The sequence below is a fragment of the Microtus pennsylvanicus genome, chromosome 20, assembly GCF_037038515.1.
Source record: "Microtus pennsylvanicus isolate mMicPen1 chromosome 20, mMicPen1.hap1, whole genome shotgun sequence".
Classification (NCBI taxonomy): Eukaryota; Metazoa; Chordata; class Mammalia; order Rodentia; family Cricetidae; genus Microtus; species Microtus pennsylvanicus.
Window position 1 is genome coordinate 10890015 of NC_134598.1, and position 25385 is coordinate 10915399.

The 25385-nt window shown below is 50.9% G+C and overlaps 1 protein-coding gene and 1 long non-coding RNA gene across 3 annotated transcripts; both read right to left on the reverse strand.

The window, feature by feature from the left end:
- Nucleotides 1-1313: 1313 nt before the first annotated feature.
- On the reverse strand, nt 1314-12166 carry Gdf11 (growth differentiation factor 11). 2 transcript variants are annotated; one of them, XM_075954703.1, is made up of 4 exons: nt 11568-12166; nt 6833-6894; nt 6497-6664; nt 1314-5877 (listed from the first exon to the last, which is right to left on the reverse strand). In XM_075954703.1, the coding sequence occupies exons 1-4, from the start codon at nt 12013-12015 to the stop codon at nt 5497-5499; spliced, it is 1059 nt and encodes a 352-aa protein (XP_075810818.1). In that variant the 5' UTR covers nt 12016-12166; the 3' UTR covers nt 1314-5496. The 2 variants fall into 2 exon arrangements, with proteins under 2 accessions (XP_075810818.1, XP_075810817.1); XM_075954702.1 differs by having other exon boundaries at nt 1318-5877; nt 6497-6894; nt 11568-12165.
- Nucleotides 12167-15792: 3626 nt separating this feature from the next.
- On the reverse strand, nt 15793-21980 carry LOC142838827 (uncharacterized). The gene is made up of 3 exons (XR_012908637.1): nt 21922-21980; nt 19001-19085; nt 15793-16078 (listed from the first exon to the last, which is right to left on the reverse strand). It is a non-coding gene; the product is annotated as an uncharacterized LOC142838827 (long non-coding RNA).
- Between the last annotated feature and the right edge of the window lie 3405 nt (nt 21981-25385).

The following is a 25385-nucleotide window of genomic DNA, read 5'->3' on the forward strand; positions in this document are numbered from 1 at the left end:
TGGTATCTCACTTTGTAGCCCAGGCTAGTTCTAAATTCACAGCATTCTTCAGCTTCAGCCTCCTGAGTGCAAGGATTATTTGTAGTGGTGGGATTTCTACCATGCCTAGCTAAGATTCTTTTATGGTTTTACTTTTATGTGCATGTGACGTATATAGGTGTTCATATGGGTAGGTATGTGTGCCTGTTGAAGCTAGTAGTCCAATCAGGTTTCTTCCTCGGTTGATCACCATTAATTTATTGAGACAGGACCCCTTACTGAATCTGTAGCTCATTGGTTTAGCTACACTGGCTGGCCAATAATTTCCAATGATCCACCTGTCTCTAACCTCCAGTTCTGGAGTTTGTTTGTTTTTTTTTAAATGTGGGAACTAGGAGTCCAAACTCAGGGTCTTTATACTTGAGCAGCAGGCATTTGCTTACTAATCCCAGGTCCTCTTTTTTTAAGGTATAATCATTGTCTTTACTTAGTTTGCTTTACCCAAATCTTAAACCAAAACCCAGAGTCTGATTTTGTACCCCTGACCTGCCTCAAACTCAAACTCACAGAGGTCCATCCGCCTCAATGAAAGGTGTGCACCACCGCTCTTGGCTTTTCCCAAGTCTTTTATGGTGCTTCCCAAATGTGTAGTGGTTTTTTTTTTCCTTTTAATTAACCCTTTTTGTTCCACTTCTCCAGCTGTGCCTACATTGGCCAGAGGATTCTCTTAACTTCTGAGCATCCTGTTGTGCCCCTTTAGTCATTCTGCACAGTGAGCATGAATAGATCACAATGCCTATGTTTTTACTCATTAGAGCCTAAGTCCGTCTGTTTGACTAGACAGTCCTCTAGGTTTGGGGCCCAAGTACTGCTCTTCATCCCCCAGTTGATGCAGCATCAACATTCCCCTGGAGTTCTTAAGGGATTTGGTCAGTGCTATAGCCACAGTGAGGACTGGAGCCCTTAGCTGTGATGTTGTACCTTTTTATGGTTCTGTCCGCCCTGAGAATGGCTGAAAGCAAAAAGGCTGGAAGCTTTGGGGTGAAGACTTTAGGAAGAAGGAAGGTATGAAAGCAGAATTTCTTAGTCTTTGAGACTTGTTAGTTGACATGAGAAACGGAGGAAATTCAGATAGGATGGCTTTTTTTTTTTTTTTTTTGAGACAGGGTTTGTGTAGCCTTGACTGTCCTGTCTTGAAACTCACTCTGTAGACCAGACTGGCCAGGAACTTAGAGATCTACCTGCCTCTACCTCCTGAGTCCTGGGACCATTCCAGCTAGGATAAGTTTTTCTTTTCCTCTTTCCTTCCTTTCTTTCTTTCTTTCTTTCTTTCTTTCTTTCTTTCTTTCTTTCTTTCTTTCTTTCTTTCTTTCTTTCTTTCTTTCTTCCTGAAAGGGGGCGGGGTTAGACAGGGTTTCTTTGTGTAGTCTTTGCCATCCTAGACTTAGCTCTGTAGACCAGGCTGGTCCCAAACTCACGGATAAGTTTTTCTTAACTGCTCTCTTGTACAAGGCCTCCGACAGGGGCACTTATTTTCTGTTTATTAATCCCTCCAAAATCTAACCTCCCTTCTTGAGGCAAAGTCTCTTATATCTTATAGCCCAGGGTGACTTCAAATGAGCTATGAAGCAAGCTGAGGGTGGCCTTGAATTTCAGGATCTTTCTGCTTCTCCCTCCCAAGGGCTTGAATTACAGGCTTGTGCCAGCACGCCTGGTTTTGTGTGGTGCTGGGCAGGAACTCCATGCACACTGGGCACACAGTCAGCTATGCACATCCCCATCCGTAAGCTGAAAGACACTGGAAAAGGTTCCACGCTCAGCCAGCCCTTTGGACCCAAGGTGTTTCTCAGCTTTCTCACTTCTGTTGTCCCTGAATTCGGTTTTCCACCTTAACTTAACAACAGATTAAATAGATTAAAACATGTTATTGCATGTTAACTACCCGGCTTTGATTCCTTGTTCTACCTTACTACTTCTGGATCCTGATCTGTGACTGTTTCCAAGCTATTGTGAGGGCCGCAGTGAGAATTCAGTGATGTCAGCGTGTACCCAGCACACATTCCTGATGGAGTTTACATAGTGTTAGCCCTGAAGTCTACCAAAGTAAAATTGAGATCTAGGATAAATGGGGACATCCCCCCCCACACACACACCTGGACAAGCAGGTTCCAGCTAGAGAGTGGGGGTTGGGTGGTGAGTGGCGTAATCTGGGCCTTCGTGTATATAAATGCAGTCTGGCTCCTTTAGGGGGCACATATATGTGAGACCAAGAGACCCCCTTAGTCTAGCTCATTGGCAGGAAAGCCTTAATGGAACTAATGGGACAGAGAAAGCCAGGTGGCACATTGAATCCTGTGACTCAAGCAAGATTAATGTCTTAGGAATTATGCTGTGGGCATGTGGGAGTTTTTATAGTGGATTCAATGTTTGGAACACAGAACTACAGTGGGGAGCTGCCAGCTTGATTTTGGGAATACTCTTAAGTCAGCCAGGATTGGAGGACTCTGTCAGATTATTTCAGAGCCTAGAGTTTTCATTCTGTGCAAGAAGGTGTTCTGTGATCTTTGGGACTGTTTTATGCCCAGCTCTCTGAAGAACTCTTAAGTCATCTCCCTTTCCCAGTGTCCGTCCATTTTGTCATCCCCCAGTGCCCTCAGTGAACTCATCTGAGTCCGTTGTTCTCTCAAAGCCTCTCTAGTTCTTAGTCTCGCGGGTGCAAACGTGACGCTCGGTTAGGGAGAAGAGCTCACCACTGAATTCTAAACTCTTTGACTGCTTTTATTTTTCTTTTTTCAGGTTCAAGTGCTGGATTGTGTCATGTGACCGTTCCAAAACTCAGAGCACCCTATGGCCATCTTTGCCCTCTGTCACATAACTTGAAAACTGCCTGATGGCCTTTTGCAATGGTTCCTTCCTAAACTTTGATGTCAGTGAAGAAGTCCTTTCCTGGCATTCCAGTGCCCCTGTCAGCCCATACTCCTCAAACACCCTTAACAAACAAAGGCAATCACACACATGATGTAACAGATACACAAAGTTAAGAATTACACTAACAATGAACGACACTTTCAGAGGGGCACTGGCTAGTCCACACAGGTAAGGTGTGGGAAGTACCAGCTCCCTCTGAATTGCTAGGCCATGTCCTCAAGCCTCTTTGGGGATAGAAAAGACCAGGAAACTGAGGCTTAACTCAGGTTTGTATTCATAAGAGAACCTTTTCTTCCTGGAAAGGTATTTACTTGGTGGTGATAAAGAGGCAGTATTTGAAGTTTAATGCCCCAGCTCTAAACTATAGTAGAGAAGTTCACCTGATAACCTAATGATCCGGCCCTTACCTTTCCCAAGATCAACAGACATTTGACCTTGGAGGAAAGCATCTTCTCGCTGCCTTCTATTGCTCTCCTCCACCAAGAAGTGTGGTTGGTGGTGATGGCCAAATGCGTCTTGTTCTTTAAGATGGAGTAGAAAGAGATGAAGAACAGAACCAGAGAGAGGCTTGGGACTAACAGCTACTACATGGGAAGTGAGTTGAAAGGCTTGACAGCCTTGTCCATTCCTTGTAGGAGACACCTCCTTTTCTCTGTGAGATAGGAGTTAGGTACCAAGGATAGTCACACACCTTTTTCCTTCCTATGGTCTGGCCCAAGTGAGAGAAGCATGATCTCAGGAAGCACAGACCTCGGTTCAGTACTTTTCTACGTCATGTCTGGCTCTACTCATGATCATGTTGCTGTAATCTCCCCCTCTTCCCCCATCCTCTCAAGATCTTGTCTGGAGCCAAGAGGCCACAGGTGAGGTATGGTTAGGGTGTGGAGATTTCAACTCCTTGGCTTCAGGCATTGTCCAGCTGGGAGGCAGAGGGTACTTGTGCTCTGAAGCCTGACTCCTTTGAGCCTCACATCTCGTCACCACCATTGTGGTGCCCTGGTTATCTAGTCCCACAGCGAGAGGTATTTTATGTCCATAAAGTGCCCGTGGTAAGTGCTCAGAATTCATCTCTTGGCTGTGGCGGGTGCTGCTGTTTCTCATTCCATCAAGGGGAAGAAACTTGAGGCACAGTGAGTCCAGAGGAGGGTGGGTCGGATTGTGGGAGGAATGAATGGGCCCAGGTAGTGACAGCTAATCGCTTGCCTGCTTCCTAAGCCTTCCAAACCAAGGATTCTCCATCCTCCCATCCTCTGCTGTAACTGGCCTTGTCACATGCCTGTACTGTCCCATCCCTGCTGTCAGGTACTGCTATATTCCAAAAATAAAAGATAAAATTATAGACACTCTTCTCCCTTGTTCTCCCTTCTTCCACCCTGAGCTTTGGGGTTGGGGACTAAAATGTCCCCTTCAGAATCCCATCCACTTGGTCTGCTGGCTGTACTCCCTAGCCTAGAGCAGTGATTTGGATTCAGATGCCCTATAACCTTCAGCCTCGTTACTATTTTTTTGACCCTTAACCCTTCCCAGACCTGGGGGGACTCTGGGATCTCTAATTTTTATTGACCTGAAGATAGAGGCTGAGAGCAGGGGCATTCCACAGGCTCTTTGGTCTCTTGGCTGAGGGGCATTGGGGATAAGCAGGCTGTGCCCTCTGGCTAATAGTACCACAACTAAGGTAGGCCTGAGGGGTAGTTTAGTAGCTCTCATAGATCTGGATGTTGAGGTTCCCCTCCCCCCAGCTCTTAAGTCTGAACTTTTTTCTGTTTCCATGACCACTCAGCTCAACCCGTTTGGCTCAAGAAGGTTGGTTAGGGTGATTATGGGTTCGAAGCTTCCATGTGTCCACCCTCTTGCCCTTTACTCCCATTCCCAACCCTGGAGGCTTAATACAAGTGCTTAAGGAGGTTGGTGTTGGGGAGAGCAGGGTTTGGGGAGTAAGGGACCAATGGGGCACAGTGGGCAGGGTCCCTCCTATTCCAGTAAAGCCAAATACCAAAAAAAAAAAAAGTCATAATAAATAAATAAATAAAAAAATTCCCAGGTCCTTCCTTTGCCCCATCCTTATTTCACTTCTGGCTACTGCTGGAAGGAGAGAGGGAAGAAGCTAAGAATGGACTTGATTTACTCCTACTGAGTTGTCAGGGGAACTCCCCAGTCTCTATCAAGCCTCACCTTGCTGGTAGAAGAAAGGAGGCTTGGGGCAGGGCTTTCATTTTACTCCCATTTCAGTCTCTTTCTCCTTGTCTGTCTTTAGCCTCTATTCCTTTGCCTTCTCAGTGTTGCTCTGTCTGCTCCTCTGTCTCTATCCTTCCATCTTCTTCCTCTGTCTCTACATCTCGTCTTCTTGCCAAGCCTTCTCACCTGCAAATCTCAGGTACATTCCACCCTGACTGCCCTTCCTTTCTCCCAGCCCTTCACCCTCCATCCCCACCTGCCTCCCTCTGTTGTATTGCACACTGCTTGGTCAGGGAACAAGGTGTGATGTTCATGGGAAGAGGTGGAGGGCACTCTAGGGCTTGGGGGAATGGGGACCAGGGCTGGGGTCTTGGGGAAGGGTCTATGAGGGAGGCATCCACTGTAGCCCACACCTTAGGAGCAGCCACAGCGATCCACCACCATGCCAGGGATCTTGCCGTAGATAATCTGCTGCTTGTCATTGAAGTAGAGCATGTTGATTGGGGACATCTTGGTAGGGGTGCAGCAGGGCCCAGCGGAGCCTCTTGGATTGGCCTGTTGCACCAAGTGGGTGTGTGGATACTTTTGCATGAACATGTACTCGCACTGGCCGGAGCAGTAGTTGGCCTTGTAGCGTTTAGGTGCGATGATCCAGTCCCAGCCAAAAGCCTCAAAGTCCACCGTGAGAGGGTATCGGCAGCAGCGGGACTCACTCGAGTGTTCATCGCAGTCCAGGCCTAGGTTCCGCCGGGACCTTTTTGTGTTCTCTAGGACTCGAAGCTCCATGAAAGGATGCTGAGGGTCAGGGAGAGGGGAAAGAGATGTGACATAGCCCTGAACAGTTTCTCTTATTTTCCTACCTGCATCTCAACAAGGGCATCAGATCAAAAACCACTGACATCTTGACTTGTTCATTGTTCCCACCGACAGACCTACCCACTTCTCTTGCCATCTAGCTATCTCTTCTGTTCATGTTCCTTAATTCTTCCTTTCCTGGCAGTGTGACCTCATCAGATCCTCATCATCAATGGCCAGGTTCTTTAGTTTTGATTCGAGGTGGAATCTTACATAGCTCAGGCTGGCCTCAAATTTTCTATGTAGCAGAAAATGGTCTAGAACTCCTGATCCTCCTGTCTGGCCTCCCTACTGACAGGATTAGACAACACCACGCCCAGACAAGGGTCAGTTTTGTGTTCCCACGGATCTCCCACTAACTGACACCCTCACCCCAAATCCAGTTTCAGTTTTCAGCTGTTACCTGGCTTAAATCCCTGAAAAGTGATAGTTTGCCACTCCACCTCCTCTGGAATTAGTTCCTGGCCCCAACCCCCACATTCCTGATCTACTTTTTCTAACCCCCATCTCCTGGGGACAGGTTACACATATCCACCACCACTTCAGGCCCCCTGCTCACCAGCCCCTCAGCTCCTGGCCCAAGGGAAGTGACAGCCAGGTCTGTGCCACTGGGATCAAAGGCGTTGATCTCGATGCCCCAGTTGCTCTGTGGCTGGCGAAACCAGCTGTGTAGCACTTGCTTGAAGTCGATGCTCTGCCAGTGGCCGGACCGTGAATGGAGCTCAATCTTTAGTGAACGGATACGGATGTGCCGCCGGCCTCCACCCCCTCCCCCTGCGGTCCCTTCCCCAGTTAGGGGTTTCAGTCGCAAGATCTGCAGGTAGACTGTGGCTGGGCGGGGCACAGGCCGAAGGTACACCCACAGCTGGGCCTTCAGTACCTTTGTGAACATCACCTTGGGGCTGAAGTGGAAATGGCAACAGAGAGGGCTGCCATCCGTCTGCACTGCAGGGTCCGCTGATAAGAGAGAAGGGGGTACAGCATCAGCAAAGGGTGTTTGTGGAGGGGTTTAGCAGCTGGGGTGGCTTTAGCAGATTCTTCTCAGCCTGTCTTCCATGCTTCTTTACCCTTCTCCTGTTCCTATCTTGTTAGCTAGTATGTCTCTGGTGCCTAAAATCGTCTCATCTATAGGATAATAAATTTGTTAGGCCCTACCGATCTATACCCATCCTCTCTACCATTTCTCCTAACACAGAGGATCTATCTACCAAATGACCCACTAAGGTGCTTACTCAGTCTCCCTCCATCTGAAGGCTTCTTGGCCTCCGTGCTTCCCAGTTAGTCTCTAGCTCTTTCTGAGTCTTTACTGTTTTTCATAGAAGCTACCGCTGTCTACAAATTACCTTGCCCTGGTTTGTCTCGTCAGCAGGTGGAACCTGGCAGCCCCCCTCACCCCCCAAAAAAGCAAAAAGAGGCATCAGAGGAAATAACCCAGCGTTCAGAGAGATGGAGTGTGGGCTAAATTTATAAAGTAAACCAGAATTCAGATCTAGGCTCCCTATTTGCAGTAGCACACCTTCCAGAATGGAACTACCAGGCATTCCTCTCTCCACTGCTGCTTCCTCATCTCAGCTGCTGAAGGGAGGAAACTGCGGAGTGTCCTGCTCGTTCAGAGCACCAGAAATAAGCAGTCATCTTTCTACCCTTGAGCTCCCTCTGGTTACTCAGTCCAGTGCCTCTAAGTCTTTACGAAGGCTCCTTGTCCCAACTTTACTTCTCACGGATGGTTCTCAATTCATCCCTTTGCTTCTGTTCCAGCTCCCTCCTCAGTTTTCCTTAAACTCTTTCAGTCTTTGTTGTTTTGAGGCAGTTTTGCCAAGTATCCATGGCTGTTCTGGAACTCACTAGCTTCAGCTCACAGCAGTCCTCCAATCTCATCTTTCCAAGTGCTGAGATTACAGTATGTACCTTGATGCCGAGCTCTCCCTAACCACCTAAGTGTGTTAGAGATTACAGTATGTACCTTGATGCCGAGCTCTCCCTAACCACCTAAGTGTGTTAGAGATGCCCTAAGCTATGTGTCCTTTGGCCAGGCATACCCATTCTCACTGTAGATAGGAAGAATGCAGTGAGGGTTTTCCAGGGCCATGTAAGTTTGGTGCTATCTAGGCCCTTACCTGTCACACCCAAGAATTACCACCTGTACAGTCATGGAGAACGTAACATCTGTTGTCTCGGGTTAGCTCCCCATCACCCCAGGAAGAGGATTCTCCAAATGTGGTGAGGGAGAAAGTACTTAATGACTAAATACTCAGAACACGACACACCAGGTCCTTCTGCAGCGTCTTTCCCCTTTGTTCTTCCAGTATCTGCTCCCATCAGGTAGAGTAGGGATGAGGAGTGGACGTTCAGAGGTTAGGAGGGCAGTCAGAGTGACAAGCATCCAAATGCATATCCCATCTAATTGCAGTGTGGAGATTTGTGTGTGCATGTGTATGTGTTACTGGGGAACAAGCCTAGGGCCTCACACCTGCAGGCAAGCACTCCACCACTAGGCTACATTCCCTGTCTCTATTTTGAGACAGAGTTGCCCAGGCTGGCTTTGAGCTCTATACTTGGGCTTTGAACTTCAGAAATTCCTGACTCAGTCTCCTGAGTAGCTGGGATTCCATGCAGGCACCACCAGGTCCAGGTAGAATGACCTGTTTCTTGCCATCAGAGACTTATTCCTCTGAGGGTCTATACTTGTCTTGAGCCTGTTTTGCCATCACTGTAGTTCCTGTGCCTGCCATCATGCCATATGCTGAACGTGAGGTTCTTCCTAGACTCTTCCCTGGCAGCAACCGAAGTCAGTTTAACCATCCATTGCCTGGCTTGCCGCCCCGTATTTAACCTTACCCATCATACTCCCCAGTGCGATACAGATAATTCTGTGCATTAAATAAAGAATGTGACAAATAACAATAGCTTCTCCATAGATGTTCACTTCATAAACTAAGCAGCCCACTTAAAGCTGGGACACGGTGATGCGATATCCCTCTCAAGTCTGGTTCCTTTGGACAAGGGTTCCTCTAGCTCTCCACATATATGTTTCTGTGCACATGCAGACAGTCCATGTTTCTAAGGGACAAGATGTAGGGGAGGGAGAGGTTGGAGATAGTAAGATAAGAATGAAGAGATTGAAGGCAGGCTAGAGGGCTGCAGTAAGGGGAGGAAATGTTTGGGAGATGGAGAATACTGGTGGGCTCGACTGGAGTGGCAGGGGTTAAGAGGGCAAAGGTAGAGAGAGTCAAACCTCAAGGGGTAGAGATGATAAGGTGCAGAAGGAACAAAGAAGCAGGTAAAGCTACAGAGGGAAAGGACTTGAGAGTCCCCAACACCCATTTAGGCCCAGCTCTGGTGGGGAGGGGAAGGGGCCACATCTGTGTTGGATTGATTTGGTTGGTGGCAGGCAGCAGGTCAGGTTTAGTAGGCGGTGCTGATGGGGGAGAGAGGTCATTGCACTATTTTCAGCAAAAGCCCAGCCCCCTCTCTGCTTACAGCCTCCACCCCACCACTCACTCTCTCCCAACTCAGGCTGGATGGCCCAGGGGCAGGAGGTTGGGCGAGAGGGCAGGGGCCTCTGAGCGAGCTCAGGAGAGACAAACTGAGGGGCTGGGCTTGGCTCCCAGAAGAGCAGGGGGCTGGGTTCCCGGGGATGAAGACAGGGGTGGGAGAGTGAGAGGGTAGAGGGAACTAGGGCAGGCAGAACCGCCTTGGAAAGGTGGGGGCTGGGGTCCGGGGTTGGCTGGGGGAGGGGAGGAGGGGGAGGGGAGCAGAGGCCATCTCTGCTGACAAACACCTCCCCCGATTAGCAGAGCACAAGTCTCTTATTAAAGCGGGTCCCTGGGGATTAGACTATAAAAGTCTCTTTTTCCTTTTCCCTCTCTCTCTCCCTCCCCTCCCCTCTACTCCCCCTCCCTCTCTTAAGGTCGCAGCTACACTCTTAAAGGGGAAGTACAATACCTGGTTTGAAACCCAGTTCCTGGATTACCTAAAGTCCTGAAGTGGCATTAAAATGAAGTTAGGGTGAGACCCCAGCCTCATCTGCTGGTGCACTCCCGCCCCCAGGCTAACCTCTACTGCCCAGTTTAGGTATTGAGTCCCTTCACTTGCTGCTGCTCCCCACTACCAGAGTTAATTCTAGGCTCAAGCCTTTTGGTGAAGGGGTGCTAGGAAGAGTGAAGGGCAACAGGAAGCCCACAGCTAGGCCACTCACCCTGGAAACACACACTTTACATCACACAGACCAGAATAGGAAAATTTTAGGTCATTCATAATTTCTCTACAACTGTTTTCTAGATAGAATCCTTTCCCCATCCCTGCCCTATTCAATCTCAGACTGACCCTGGTTTCCAAAAGTAGAAGCATTAAGAACATGGGAGACTGAGAACCCAAGATCAGATCTCCATGCCCTCTTCTCTCTCTCTCTCTCTCTCTCTCTCTCTCTCTCTCTCTCTCTCTCACACACACACACACACACACACACACACACACATTTCCTGGTTCTTTGACTTTTCTTTACAAGCCTGACCAAGTTGGAGCTGAATTCTGCAGAAACTAGGAGGCAATGCCAGGCACTCAACCTTCCAGATGTACACCTGGGTACCTCTACCATGGGGGTGGACCACTAGGATTTCCCGCAGCCCCCAGCTTTTTATGACCCATCTGCCAATAAACCAGTCTCCCCCACCCCTTCTGTTCAGAGCCATAAAACCAAAGGAGGGGGGCTTGCCAAACCACTAGGGAATAGAGAAAGCCTGGTTCCCTGAAGTTGGGGGGGGGACGACAATCGGTGGGGGAGGGGAACAGGGAGTCACCTGACCCTAGGGAGAGCAGGCAGTGGGGGCGGTAGTATTGGCCTGGATTTTCCAGGCCATAAAATTTCAAAGCAGCTCATGTCTATTAGAGTGTTCATCCTCCGTTTGGCCAGAGGCTCGGATGCCTGGGTTCTCCCATCCCCCTCATCTAGTTCTTTCTCCCTGGGTCTTCTCTGGCTCCAGCTGTGGGTAGGACGGGAATAAGGGACAGAATACTAAGGTGAGAGTAACCAAACGATACTCATTAAGTCGCAAGCGCAGTGGAGTGGAGTTGTTCGAACTCTTTCTGTACCAGGAAGGAACAGCTCTTCAAGCTCCTAGGGGCTACCCAGCGCGAGATCAGGTGCGGAAAGAAAAGATGTCAATCAGAGGGACACCAGGTTTGGGTCCTATGCCTGTGGGGGTTAGAGGAACCTCAGTTCTCCGCAGCCTGGTGGGCGCCTTACAGAGCACCAGGCAGGGAGCTGGTGCCGGTGCCAGAGCAATAGGAAGATGGCACTGCGGCCCAGCTGGGACTGCACTGGTCACGGAATCTACCCACCTAGCGCTTCAAGGAGAATCACTGTTGGGTGCCAGTTTCTGGGACAACTTCAACTTGACTCTTTTTTCCGCACAAGGGTGGGAAGCAATATCTCACAACCTCCCGGTTTGGCCAACCCCCCCACCCCCCACCCCCAACGGGGCGTGCACTCAACTCCGCTGCCCATCTTCACTGTTCGAAAAAGTTGTGTGGAGTGGCCCGGCTCCCCAATCCGTCAAGTTTTTGCAGAAAGGGCTTCCGGGTCCTTCCCGAGATTGGACCGCACCGCGCGCACCCCGTAGCCCACTTACTCTCCTGGGCCATGCTTATGACCGTCTCCGTGGTAGCGTGGTACTCGTCCTCTTCCAAGAAGTCCTCGGGTTGCAGCGCGTCGCCTTGGAAGTCGTGCAGATCCAGGATCTGCTGCAGCGGCGGCGCCTTAGGCAGCAGCTGCTTCACCACCTCCCGGCTGATGTTGGGCGCCTCCTTGAGCCGCAGTTTGCTCAGGATCTGCGACTTGATGCTCTCCAGGCGCAGCTCGCGGCTGTGCTGCCGCCACACGCAGACGGGGCAGCCGTCCGGCTCCGGCGCAGCGGACGGGGCCGGCCGGCTCGAGCGCTCCCCCCCGACCCCGGCCGCCGCCGCCGCCGCCGCCGCTGCCGCCGCCGCCGCCGCGGGGCCCTCGGCCGCCTCCCCCCGGGGCCGCAGCTCCAGGGCGAGGAGCAGGAAGCCCAGCAGCAGCGGGGCCGCGAGCACCATGCTGCAGGGGAGGGGAGGAGGACTGGGGGGCGGGGACGCCGGAGTCCCGCGGGGAGGGGGCGGAGGGAAGAGGGAGGAGGAGGGGGTCCGGGCGGCGCGGGATTGGGGGCTGCCCGGCCGAGGGGGGGCCGGGGGCCGGGGGCGGCGGGCGCACGGGCGGGGCGGGCGGGCGGCCGGGGCGGGCGGCTGGGGGGGCCCAAGCCCGGGCCGGGCCCTTTATAGCCCCGGCCCCCGTGTCGTCAGCGGCCGCGATTGGCTGCGGAGCCAACAAAAGAGGTAGCGCTGTCATCCGAGGCGAGAGAGGGAGCCGGAGAGAGCCAAGGAAAAGAGAGAGAGAGAGGGAGGGAGCGAGGGAGAGCACGGGCCCAGAGAAAGATGAAGAGACCGAGCGAGAGATGAGGGGGAGGGGGGAGGCCGGGAGGGACCGAGTCAGAGAGACCGGGGACAGACGGAGCGATGAGTAGGGGTTGGGGGTGGGGGAAGAGGCAGATCCAAAGAGACCCAGATAGGAAGGGAAGAGGGAGAGACAAAAGAGAAAAGAAGTCACAGAGGGGAGAGACTTAGAGAGCCAGAGCAAAGACGGAAAACCATCAGGGAAACTAGTGGGACAGTCAGAGTAGAGAGAGTCGGAGACAAAGGTGGACCGCAAAGAGGGGCGGTTGCCTAACCGAATTCTACAAACTCAAGCAGGACAGGGCAGGAGAGGTGGGCAAGGGGACTGACAGAGATTCACTACCGTGGGGGAGAAGTAGAGACTGGGAGATAGCTTGAGGGGAGCCCTCGCTGAGGCAGGTGCAGAGAGAAAGAGGAAGAGAGACAAGTCCGTCGTGGTGGGAGCGAAGAGAGAGACACCAAGGGGAGGAGGTGGAGATGGGAACAGCCTCAGCTACTTGAGGTAGCCCAGGATGGTTAGGGGAGCCATAAAGTGAAACATCAGGCTGCTTTAGCACAGCGATCCCGATCGAGGAAATTAGGAGAGGAAAAGGTCAGGGACAAACGGAGAAGTTGGGGAGGTGATGGCAAGTCCTGAGATAGGAAGAAAACTAACGGGGAGAGCCGTGAGCATGAAAGTGGGGTTTAATGGAACAAAGGGAGTGACCAGGCTGGACCGGGTGAGAGCCATGGGGGAAAGAGATGAGACAGGACTTGAAAGTGGTGCTTGGAATCTGGACCCCTGCGTTCCCAGTCTGGACCCCTGCGTTCCCAGCCATGCCTTTGTTTTACATGTATGAAGAAGAGCTTGAAGTTTAAGGCACCAGGGTGGGAGAGGTCTATATGCAGCAGATGCTTGAGTGGAGCCAGCGAGCTGCAAAGGACCAGCCTTAGTCTTCAGGTGTGACCCCAAGCATAGCCAGACAGCAGGACAGAAGAAGGAAGAATGCCAAGTGATAAAAAGGCTTCAAGGTGGTCACTAGTGCTGGGTATCTTTCCCCAGACCTCAGTTTCTCTTTCTCTCCCTCTCCCCTAAACTCCTCTCACTCCGTTTCCCTATCCTCGTTTTCTTCTTTGAGGCAGCGTCTCAAATGTATCCCAGGCTATCCTCAAACTCAGCTATCCTCCTGCCTCAGCCCTCAGAGAGCTCTTTGCTTAGACACGCCTTGCCCTGTGTCTCTGGAGATCCCTTGGCAAACTGAAAGTGTTTGGGGCTTGGGGCTTGCTCCTCTGCCATGTCACGTATGGTTCACTAATAAAAAAATGTATAAACTCTGGTAGGAAGGCCCATCACAAAAAACTTAAATAAATATAAAAAGTATAAAATTCACTATTGGGATTCTTAGGCCAAGAAGAAAGCTTTTGGTTTCCTTTCCAGAATCAAAACCCAATAAAATACCATAAACTGGGCATGGTGAGTCATGCCTTTAATCCTAGCACTTCGGAGACAGAGACAGGCAGATCTCTGTGAGTTCGAGGTCAGGCTGGTCTACAGAGTGAGTTCCAGGACAGCCAAGGTGACATAGAGAGACCCCGTGTCTGAAAAAAAAAAAAACCAAACACCCCGCAAACACCTTGACAGCAGAAATGGTGTCACCTCTTTCTGTTTCTTTAGCGAACACACCTCTCACTTCCCCATCAAACGCGCGGCTAGTGGGAGATGCAAAGTGAGATGCTAAGATTCAGCCCCTTTCTCCAAGCAGCAGACGTTAGGTACACAGGTACACGATACCAGCTATCGCTCCAGTCCGGAGAACCTGAGACACCTCGGCTACACGGCCGGGTGTAGCATTCCAGTCCTATCGTCTGAGCTGTCTCCACAGAACAACTTCTCAGCTGGAACTCAGGAGCTTGAGCACTTAGCCTATGAAGGCTTGGTCCCTAGCACACAGGGACCAAATCTCTTGGCCAGATTTACTCTTTTCTTAGATCTCAGTACGGACGAAAATTTTGAGAAATCGGTCAGCAGGCCTTTCCTTCAAACAGCTTCTACTAGAGCTAGGCTGCCTGTGTCTACACAACCTCCCTTTCTGGCTGTGTGAACTTGTGTGTGTACGTGCGTGCGTGCTTGTGTGTGTGAGTGTGTGAGTGTGTGTGTGTGTGAGTGCGTGTGTGCGTGTGTGTGAGTGCGTGTGTGTGTGCGTGTGTGTGTGAGAGTGCGTGTGTGTGTGCGTGTGCGCGTGTGTGTGAGTGCGTGTGTGAGTGTGTGCGTGCGTGTGTATGTGTGTGAGTGCGTGTGTGTGCACGTGTGTGTGAGTGTGTGTGTGTGTGTGAGAGTGCGTGTGTGAGTGCGTGTGAGTGAGTGTGTGTGTGTGCGTGTGTGTGTGAGTGCGTGTGTGTGTGTGCGCGTGTGTGTGAGTGTGTGTGCGTGTGTGTGTGAGTGTGTGTGTGCGTGTGTGTGTGCACGTGTGTGTGAGTGTGTGAGTGTGTGCGTGCGTGTGTGTGCACGTGTGTGTGAGTGTGTGTGTGCATGTGTGTGTGCACGTGTGTGTGAGTGTGTGAGTGTGTGCGTGCGTGTGTGTGTGTGAGAGTGCGTGTGTGTGTGAGTGCGTGTGAGTGAGTGTGTGTGTGTGAGTGTGTGTGCGTGTGTGTGTGTGAGAGTGCGTGTGTGTGTGAGTGCGTGTGAGTGAGTGTGTGTGTGTGCGTGTGTGTGTGAGTGCGTGTGTGTGTGTGTGTGTGAGTGTGCGTGTGTGTGTGTGTGTGTGTGTGAGACTCGAGAGCACATAGGAGCAACAAGAGTCACAATAACTTTCTGGAGTAAGTTCTCTCTTTCCACCATGTGGGTCCCTGGGATCAAAGTCAGTTCTTCAGGCTTGGTGGCAAACTCCTTTACCTGACCAGCCATCTTGCCAGCCCAAGTTATTAAACCCCTTTACACCTTAGAGTTCTTCTTTTTTTTTTTTAAATTTTTTCAATCTTAGAGTTCTTTGTAAGATGGGAATGCTGTTTTGAAACACTATGGGGATTGAAGGTCTGACACGCCATTCTAATAGAGTTGGTCATCTTCCCTTCCTCTGCTTGTAACCCTCGCTTCGTGACACCGAACAGAGCAGGGCCCTTTTCACTAATGTATTCCTTAGCTGCTTTGACTAAAAGGTTGAATGAACCTTAGTGAGGGAACCTGGTCAGAGCTGGGCAGGGGGGTGTGTGTGTGTGTGTGAAGAAAACTGTGTATTTGTGTCCACAAGGGGTTGTTGTGGCCAAATAACCCGGGAGGTTGAAACCAGGCAGATTTCGGCGCCGTCGCCAGACTGCAGGTCATTCATTAAGTGGACAATCCTGCCCTCTGGTGGAATAAAACGAAATGACAATCCAGTGTGGGGTTTTCTGTTTGTTTGGTTTTGTTTTTTGTTTGTTTGTTTTTTGATATTTTGCCCTTTGGATTTGAAGTCCCAAAGTACGTTCCCCAACCCCGAACCCAGGTTGGCAACCGCTGGACCGGTGAACAGCACCGTCAGTCGAAGTTCTGAAATACCGTAAGCCTTGTCCGTTCTCCAACGCCTCCTAGATTCACCTCCTTCCTTGACTTCTCTCAGGCCTGGTCCCTTAGGATGATTCTTCTAAGGTTTCTTTTCGGAGCTTCAGCACTCCAGCTGCCCCCAGACCCAGTCACAAAGAGGGGCGCTGGTTGCTACGTAGGAAAGGAGTTAGAAGAAAGCGGAACATTAAGACTTTGGCTTGCTGGCGTAAAAGCGCAGGCCTGTCTAGAACAGTCTAGAGGCTGAGGCAGGGCGGTCACTACAAGTCAAGGTCAGCCCAGTCTACCTAGAGAGACCTTTTCACCAACCAACCAAGTAACCAAGCAAGGAACCAACCACCCTTTGCTTATCCCGGTAAGTGCCAACCCTGGCTCGGGTCCCAGCCCACTGTCCTGGTCTCCTTGGTAACTGCCTTTCTACTACAGGACGCCCACTCTCCTAGCCCAATCCTGGCATCCTTCAGGTCCACCTCCTTCAAGTTTCTGACTAGTTCATAGCAAATGTGGGTGGGGGCTTGAGGCTGGTGTTGAAGTTTGAAGACTGTGAGCTGGTGGTGAGAAGAAGGGACCGCAGCTTTGCTGAACCAAGGGGCAGGACTTGACAGAGGGACCGAAGTGCTTTCTAGGGTATGCGGTCTGCTAACAACCTTAAAAACAAGCATTCTGTCGCCAGTGGCCAGTGTTCGAGGTCGAGGCTGTGCTCCGAGGTGCTGCCACGAAGACGGGGACTGTTATGTTTCCCAGCCATGCAGCCCCCTCCCCGGGGACCCACCTCACAGAGAATTTCCCCAAGGTTCTACCCTGTTTAGCTTCTGAGGTTAGGCAGGGTCAGGTCACGGTGGTAGACGGGGTTCCCTGCTCCAATCTCCTCTCACTTTTTGGTCCCAAGGCCTCACCTTCGGGGTTAAGGACTTTATTCCTTGGCTTTTTGGGGGTGGGCGAGGAGGGATGGGATGATTGAATTGTAGTTCAGGGGAGAGGGCGTCCCTAACTGTCGACTCTCTTTCGGGCTCTTTGTGGCTGGGGTAGTTTGCTATAGGAGTGGACCCTTCCAAAGCCGCTGGCCACAACCCTGCAGTCCCCAAGAGGACCTAACTGTGTAATTATTGACCCTTCCTATATCATGTTCCCCAAACCCTGTACTTATCTTGCCTGCGTCTCTTGGCAGCCCCGCTAACTTTAGTTTCTCTAAGAGAAGCTGGGGGCTGGGAGAAGGGATCCAAAGAGTTTGTGCTAGGGGCTGTAGCGGTGGCCGGTATAGCACATATAGGCATAGCACACTTGGGAGAATGTAAGAATCACTAGGGGTGATGGTTTCCTTTGCCTCCAGCCCCTCAGAGAAGAACCGTCTCTGAATTCCAACCAATCTTCTCTAACCTTAGGGAATGTCAGCCCTCCAACTGTGCCCTTTGCTTTTCAATCTTGGTTTTTCCAGGCCTCCCCACCTTTTTTTTTTTTCCCTGTGTATTTCTTTCCTGGTGGTTCCCTCTTCAGGGCCTTGAAATCCTAACTTCGGGGCCAGAAGGGACCTTCCAGCAGGGGGCGCCATGTTCCCGGTCTAAGAAAAGGAGGGGTTCTGCGCTCAATGTTTACCCTTCCAGGGACGTGGAAAAGCTGGCAGATGGGCTGAGACAGGCACCAGGCACCGACAAAGCGCGACCTGAGCTGTCAGATGAGGGAAGTTGGCGAGAGGGTGGCAGGAGGAGAATTCCAAGGAAATCCTATCTCAGAGGGAAGTCAAGAGAGTCCATGGGTGCAAAGATCAACGTGGTTGCCCAGAAGAGGATGGCGTGTGTGTGTGTGTGTGTGTGTGTGTGTGTGTGTGTGTGTGTGTGGCGTGTGAGTGTGTGTGGTGTGTGTGTGGCGTGTGAGTGTGTGTGCGTGTGTGTGTGTGTGTGGTGTGTGCGTGTGTGTGTGGTGTGTGTGTGCGTGTGTGTGTGGCGTGTGTGTGCGTGTGTGTGTGCGTGTGTGTGTGCGTGTGTGTGTGCGTGTGTGTGTGTGTGTGGTGTGTGCGTGTGTGTGTGGTGTGTGTGTGCGTGTGTGTGTGGCGTGTGTGTGCATGTGTGTGTGGTGTGTGCGTGTGTGTGTGGCGTGTGTGTGTGTGTGTGGTGTATGTGTGTGTGGTGTGAGTGTGTGTGGTGTGTGTGTGTGTGGTGTATGTGTGTGTGGTGTGTGTGGTGTGAGTGTGTGTGGTGTGTGTGTGTGGTGTGAGTGTGTGTGGTGTATGTGTGTGTGGTGTGTGGTGTGTGTGTGTGTGTGTGTGTGGTGTGTGTGTGTGGTGTATGTGTGTGTGGTGTATGTGTGTGTGGTGTATGTGTGTGTGGTGTGTGTGTGTGGTGTGTGTGTGGTGTGTGTGTGGTGTGTGTGTGTGGTGTATGTGTGTGTGGTGTATGTGTGTGTGGTGTATGTGTGTGTGGTGTATGTGTGTGTGTGTGTGGCATGTGTGTGTGTGGTGTGAGTGTGTGTGGTGTGTGTGTGTGTGGTGTGTGTGTGGTGTGTGTGGTGTGTGTGGTGTGTGTGTGGTGTGAGTGTGTGTGGTGTGTGTGTGTGGCGTGTGAGTGTGTGTGTGGTGTGTGTGTGGTGTGTGTGTGGTGTGTGGTGTGTGTGTGTGCGTGTGTGCGTGCGTGTGTGTGCGTGTGTGTGTGGCGTGTGTGTGTGGCGTGTGTGTGGTGTGTGTGTGTGGTGTGTGTGTGTGTGGTGTGAGTGTGTGTGGCGTGTGAGTGTGTGGTGTGTGTGTGTTGAGGGTGTGAGGAGGATCAGAGAATCGGCCTGGGCATTGCTAGCATTCTTTACCCATTCTAATCCGGATACTTCTCTTCGTTGTTGGCCGGCTTGTTGCAGTACTGCCCCCATGTAAGAGGCGTGACTGGGTCGAGAGCAGCACCCAGTGGGCCCTTTACGAAGCCCTCGGTTTTTTGGCATACACCTTAGGTTGGTTTGTTTTTGAAACAGGCTCTCATTAGGTAGCCCTGGCTGTCCTGGGCCTCGCACACAGAGATCTCTTTACCTCTGTGGTATGTGCCACCCACCACCCCCTAGCCTATCTTAGGTACCTTGCTACTCCCCTGCACCCACCGTGCTGTGCTGGGCAGCTCCCAGGATCCGGGGCCTCTCGGCGTTGTAGACATCACCACACAGTAGTTACATCTGTGTCAGCGGGCTGTAACCATCTTTAGTTTTTACTATTTCTTTATTATGTATACCATGTTCCGTCTGCATGTATGCCTGCCTACCAGAAGAGGGCACCAGGTCTCATAGATGGCTGTGAGCCACCATGTGGTTCCTGGGAATTGAACTCAGGACCTCTGGAAGAGCAGCCAGTGCTCTTAACCTCTGAGCCATCTCTCCAGGCCCCCCCTCCTTTTTTAAAAAGATTTGTTTGTATTTTGTGTGTATAAGTATCTTTCCTGAATGTATGTATGAGCGCTGCATGTGTGCCTTGTGCCAGGGAGGCCAGAAGAGGGCGCCAGATCCCTTAGAGCTAGAGTTAACAGGCCTAAGCTACCATGTGGGTGCTAGGAACTGAACTCTGGTCCTTTAGAAGAGCAGCCAGTGCTCTTAACAGTCAAGCTACCTCCCCAGTTCTGCCTGCAGTGTCTTCAAGGTAGGACCGGGTCCTACTCATTTCCATACAGTTCTAAGACTAGAGTCATTTAGTTTTGTTTTTGTTTTTCAAGACAGGGTTTCTCTGTGTAACAGCGCTTTCTGTCCTGGAACTTGCTCTGTAGGCCTGGGTGGCCTCGAACTCACAGAGATCCGCCAGCCTCTACTTCCCGAGTGCTGGGATTAAAGGCGTGCGCCACCACAGCCCAGCTATAACTTAGTTTTTAATACTTGGAATGAGCGAGTGAATGAGTTTTTTCTCGGCCCCTGACTAGGGTTTTGGCTTTTGGTCCCAAGGATTCGACTCATGAGGTAACCAGCAAACCCCTAGCTTTGCGTCTGTCTTAGTATTTCATGCTCACCTCTGCCCTGTCTCAGGAGAAACATGAAGATGCCCACAGAAGTCAGAAAAAGGTGTCAGATCCCCGATGTGGGTGCTGGGGGCTGAACACAGGTCCTTTGGGAGAGCCATAAGGTCTCTTGACCACTGAGTCACCTCTCTAGTCCATCAAAGCTAAGTTATCTTTTAATATTATTATTGTTGTTATTATCATCATTACTTTGGTTTTTTGAGACAGGGTTTCTCTGTATAGCCTTGACTGCCCTGGAACTACCTTTGTAGGACAGACTGACCTCGAACTCACAGAGATCTGCCTGCCTTAGCCTCCTGGAGTGCTGGGCACCACCACCTGGCAGGTAGACAAAGTTATTTTAATTCCCATAAGTCCAAAGATAATATGCCAGGAATAGTGGTACACGTCTTTAAATCCTAGCACTTGGAAGGCAGGGGCAGTCAGACTTCTATGAGTTGGAGGCCAGCCTGGTCTACATAGTGAGTTTCAGGACAGCCTGAGCTACAGAGTGAGACCCTGTCTCAAAACAAACAAAACCCAATAATAATAATAATAATAATAATAATACAAAGCCTTTATTTTCTTTTTGAGGCAGAGTCTCAAGTTGCCCAGACTGGTCAGAGAGTCTCCTTGTAGATGAGGAGGACCTCTAAATTCTGGTCCCCTTGCCTCCATCTCCTGAATTCCAGGATTACAGCCTTGTACCACCGCGTCTAGTTTGTGCCGGGCTGTGGGTTGAACTTAGGCCTTCACGCATGACTGGCAAGCACTCTACCAGCCAAGCCACATCCCTGCCCCTTAGCTTCTTCTCATTAGTGCTGGAGATTGAACCTTGGGCCTCAAGCATGCAAGATAAGCACTTTCCTGCTGGACTGAACTGGAGCCCTAGCCTCGCTGTCTTAGGGAAGAAAGTCAGCCCTCTGCATTCCTTCTGTGAGCCTCAGAACCGCCTCGGGAGCTGAGAGGGTGAGTTGCTCTCCTTCTCCTAGACTGGAGTTGACAGAACAGGGTGTCAGGGGCGTCTACCTCGGGGAGCATCCTGCTGGGGACAGGCACGACACCCCTACTTTTACCAGCAGGTTGATTCTGAATGACTAGCTCACAGTGAGGACACAGGGGATTGGGCAATGTGTCCTCTTGGGTAACGCAGCCATCTATAGCCTGTGAAACAATGGGAACAGGCACAGTTGGCCACCAGAGCCTCCTCCAAGTCCCCAGACTCAACCAACCCACAGAGCAGAGCTGCGGACCCTCTGTGGGGTATGCTCCCCTCAGGGATGCGGTCAGCACTGGCACAAGAGCGGTTCTGTGTCGGACTGGAGAGCTGTGCAGGGAATGGCCTGTGATTCTGTGTGCCTGAGTGTGTGTGTGTTTGTGCTGTGTGTATAGAGCCCGGGGAGTTGAGAAGAGGTATTGGATCCTCTGGGACTGGGGTTACAGACGATTGTGAGCTTCTCTCTAGGTGCTGGGAAGCAAACGTAAGGGCAGCCAGTGAGCTTAACCACTGAGCCATCTCTCCAGAGTTTTCATCTTCCTTCACTGAACATCCGTAAACATACTTCCTCTTCCCTCATACCCAGCACCCCACTGTACTATCACATTGACCCCGAAGAGGCTATGATGACTACCGGGTTTCCCCCTCCCCCACCCAGTTCCTGGGTCATCTCTGGGTCTTCCTAGCTTTCTCCTGTTTCCCCAACTGTGTATTTGCTGCAGTTTGCCCTAGCTCTTCCCGTGGCATCCCCCTGGGTGGTGGTAGGTGATTCTCTTCATCTTCATGCCAGATCTCCCCTGCTCATCCATCTGTGTCCAGTTCTTCCTCTTGCTCCCGGGTCCCAGAAGTATCCCGGAGGCAGTTCAGGACACTGCACCGCCTAATGGCCACCTCTTGCTGCTCACCTAAGTTGACCTCTCTCCCCGCACTGTCTGGCACTCGTGGCTCCCGCGGTTCTGTGAGCTTCCTCCTGCTCTCTCTCCTCTCTTGTTGTCTCCCGTGAGAGGGGGGGAAAAGCACAGGCTTTAGAGTTCCACAGCTCTCACCTTTGTGGGGTGCATCTACGGTGTGACAGGCTGGAGCGTTCTGCCTGGGTGCCGTCTCCTTTCCTGGGCGATGCTCCCATTCTCTCTTTTGTGATCTGGGTTCAAATTCCAAGATAGGTGGTGTGTGTGTCAATCACCTTTAGTCCCTGCACTCAAGAGGCAGGGTGTATCTCTGTGAATTTGAGGCCGGTATGGTCTACATACTGAGTTCCAGAACAGCCGGAGACCCTGTCTTTAAAAAGGAAAGAAAGGAAGGAAGAAAGAAAGAAAAGGAAAGAAAAAGAAAAAAAAGAAAGGAAGAAAGAGATAAATAGATGAAACAAAAAAGCAAACGAAAAATTCGAAGACTGTCCTATCTGACTCTGGGAATGTGAGTTTATGTGGTCACGCCAGTTTCCTTATCTCTAAGACAGAAAAGAGCCGGAAGACCACGGGATGGAAGGAGAAATGACTCCTGTACGTCGTCCTCTGACCTCCACACACACACTATAAATAACTGTAAGACAGGAAAGACAATATTGACCTAAAGGGCTGTTGCGATGATTAATTCTTAGTGAGCTGGGGAAGGTTCTTGGCACGAAGTTTGGCATAGTGAAGAGACCCAACCTCTCCCTTTTAGTCCTTTTACTGGCTACTTCGACCTGTTTCTGTTTCCTCTGGGTGTGTACAAGGGTGTGGAGGTGTTGAATGGGTGTGGAGGTGTGTGCATGTGTGTGGAGGCGCGTGCACAGGTGTGGAGGCGTGTGGGGAAGATCAGCAAGCACTTTATTGAGTAAGCTATCTCCCTGGTCCACACCCATGTGTTTTTTAAGCGTAAAGCCTTTCAGAGGCTCTCTTTCTTCCTTCTTGCCCACCCATTTGCAGATGAACTAATCTTTAGGAAACGGTTCTTGATATGTTATCCAGGCTGTCTCTGAGCTGCTGCACTCAGGAGATTCTGGAGTGGCTCGGACGCATTGGCTTTTGTTTCTAGACTGTCCCTTGTCTCCTGAGCTTCACATCCAACCTCTGGTAGGATGTGGCCACCCGGATACCAGTCTGGAGCTTCTTAAGTTAGGTGAGGTCTCCTTTCCTGACTGCTGCCCTGTGGATGGTGGCTATCACCCCAGTGTTGTAAGCCCAATCTCTAGGCTCATGCTACCTTTTCAAGGGCTTCCCATTAGCCTCCGTCCCATTGTGTTTGCCTTCGGGACAAGGCCGAGGTGGCCTTGGGTGAGGGGACTAGTGATAACTAGTAAGAGAACTCACCGTCCTGTTACTCTTCATCTTTCAGCTTCGTTTATTGTCTGCCAGTATTCCAAACACAGTTCAGGCGTGATGTGGCACCCTTCCATATTTTAGCATGCACCTTCAAAGCGTTAGACGAATTTTCCTGCGTTATCATATCACTATCAAAGCTAGAAACTTTTATTTTAATTTTTTTGCATTGATAGAGATGGAACCCAGGGCCCTGAACATGATAAACACGTGGTCACCCCTGAAAGTCCCCCCTCTGCCTCGCTCCAAGCCTGATGAACTGCTGATGGCTAATTCTCACTCCCCATCCCCGAAGCTGAGAGTCTCCCTTTTATTCAGCAAGTTTACCTTGGAGAATCCTACTCACCTTGGAGTCCACTCTCCCCCAGAGCTCTTGTGGCTCACCAGGAGTTTCTGCCCTCCTTCAGTGTGCATAGAACATGGCCGAGGACAGACCAGCTCTCTTTCTGTCCTTGCTGCCCTGAGCCCGGTACAGGCCTGGCTTCTGGTAGAAGCACAATAAGAAAACCCATTAATACTCTTTTCTAAGGCATCTTGACTTCTCCTCCATATCCTGCGGTGATGAGGGAGAGCCAGGTCTCTAATGTGCTTGGTGTACTCTTCTGGGAGGACGTAATTCTGGCCACTGCTTCTCGGCCCAGCCCAGCCCAGCCTTATCTTTGCATTTTCCTTTCCAGTGGGCTTACATTGTGTGGGAAGTGAAGTGAGCCCTGAGTCAATGTGTCCGGGCAGATGAAGTCCCGAGGAATGTGACCACAGCTGTATTAAAGACTCCAGTGCCACAGACCCAGAGGAATCAGCAAAGCTTCTCCCGGTCTTTTCTGGGAATCCGCGAAGCCCTCCTCGGGTTCCTGTGTGGATGCTGACTGAGTTCACAGAAAGCATCAGACAGAAGCTTCCTCCTACCTGTTGTTTACAGCCCGAGGCTGCTCCCTACAGAAGGCTCCCACCCCTTCTCATGTCACTGTTTAGTAAACACAGTAAATGTGTGGAGTGCTTCTCCTTCAGAAAACACTCATGCTCCACCCGGTGCCGGCTTCTCTGTCCATGTGTCTGTGCTTTCTTCATCCCTCACCAGCCCAGTCAGCTCTCCAGGGCTCGCTCTGTGCTGGATGAGGCAGCATTCTCAGGGGCTTCATTATGACACCTCTCTCTCTCTCTCTCTCTCTCTCTCTCTCTCTCTCTCTCTCTCTCTCTTGAGACAGGGTTTCTCTGAATAGTTCTGGCTGTCTTGGAACTCACTCTGTAGGCAAGGCTGGCGTCGAACTCTCAGAGATCCGTCTATCTCTGCCTGCCAAGTGTGGGTCCACTGCCCCTGCCTGGCTTTATGACATTCCCATACAGGACTATTTACCCCTGCTATTCCCTCTCTTTTATTCTTAATTTTATTGATGTTTTTGCCTGCATATATGTCTATTTGAGGGTGGGAGCTCCTGGAGTTACAGACAGTCGTGAGCTGTCATGTGGGTGCTGAGAATTGAACCTGGGTCTTCCGGAAGCGCAGTCGGTGCTCTTAGACACCAAACCATCTCTCTGGCCCCCTATTATTCCCTCTTAGTCATCCTCTGTTTTCTTTTCCCTCCCACATCCCTAACAATAATCCTGCATTTACTACCATCTTCTCTTATGATGCCTGTCTTTGCGAGACCTCCAGGTCTGTCTGTTTTCATGCATGTTACCTTTCTCCGTATGTGCAGCGTATGTCTATGTACGGTGCGATGTGAGGTCAGGAAAGGACGCCTTATTTTAAGGTGTGTTACATTTGTTTATGCTGTGGAAAGATGTGTTGTACTCTTTTATGATGGTATTTGTTTCACTCTGTGAAGCTGTGTTACTTTGCCTGCCTAAAACATCTGATTGATTTAATAAAGAGCTGAATGGCCAAAAGCAAGGCAGGGGAAAGTTAGGTGGAGTTGGCAAGGAAAGAGAATGAATAGGGGAAATCCGGGAAGATGGAAGATTGAGGAGCGGGAACAGGGAGCAGGGAGGACTCCAGGGGCCAGCCATGTATACAGGATAAAGATAAAAGTCCGAAAACAAAAGATAGATGGAAGCCAGGCGGTGGTGGCACATGCCTTTAATCCCAGCACTTGGGAGGCAGAGGCAGGCGGATCTCTGTGAGTTCGAGGCCAGCCTGGTCTACAGAGCGAGTTCCAGGACAGGAACCAAAAAGCTACAGAGAAACCCTGTCTCGAAAATCCAAAAAA

What these genes read in the sequence shown, in the direction of transcription:
- Gdf11 (XM_075954702.1), bottom strand. Translation starts at nt 12,015, where the DNA reads ATGGTGCTCGCGGCCCCGCTGCTGCTGGGCTTCCTGCTCCTCGCCCTG. An exon ending in CATAAGCATGGCCCAGGAGA is followed by an intron (nt 6,895 to 11,567) that starts GTAAGTGGGCTA and finishes CTCTCTTATCAG; the next exon opens with CGGACCCTGCAGTGCAGACG. An exon ending in GGCCAGGAGCTGAGGGGCTG is followed by an intron (nt 5,878 to 6,496) that starts GTGAGCAGGGGG and finishes CCTGACCCTCAG; the next exon opens with CATCCTTTCATGGAGCTTCG.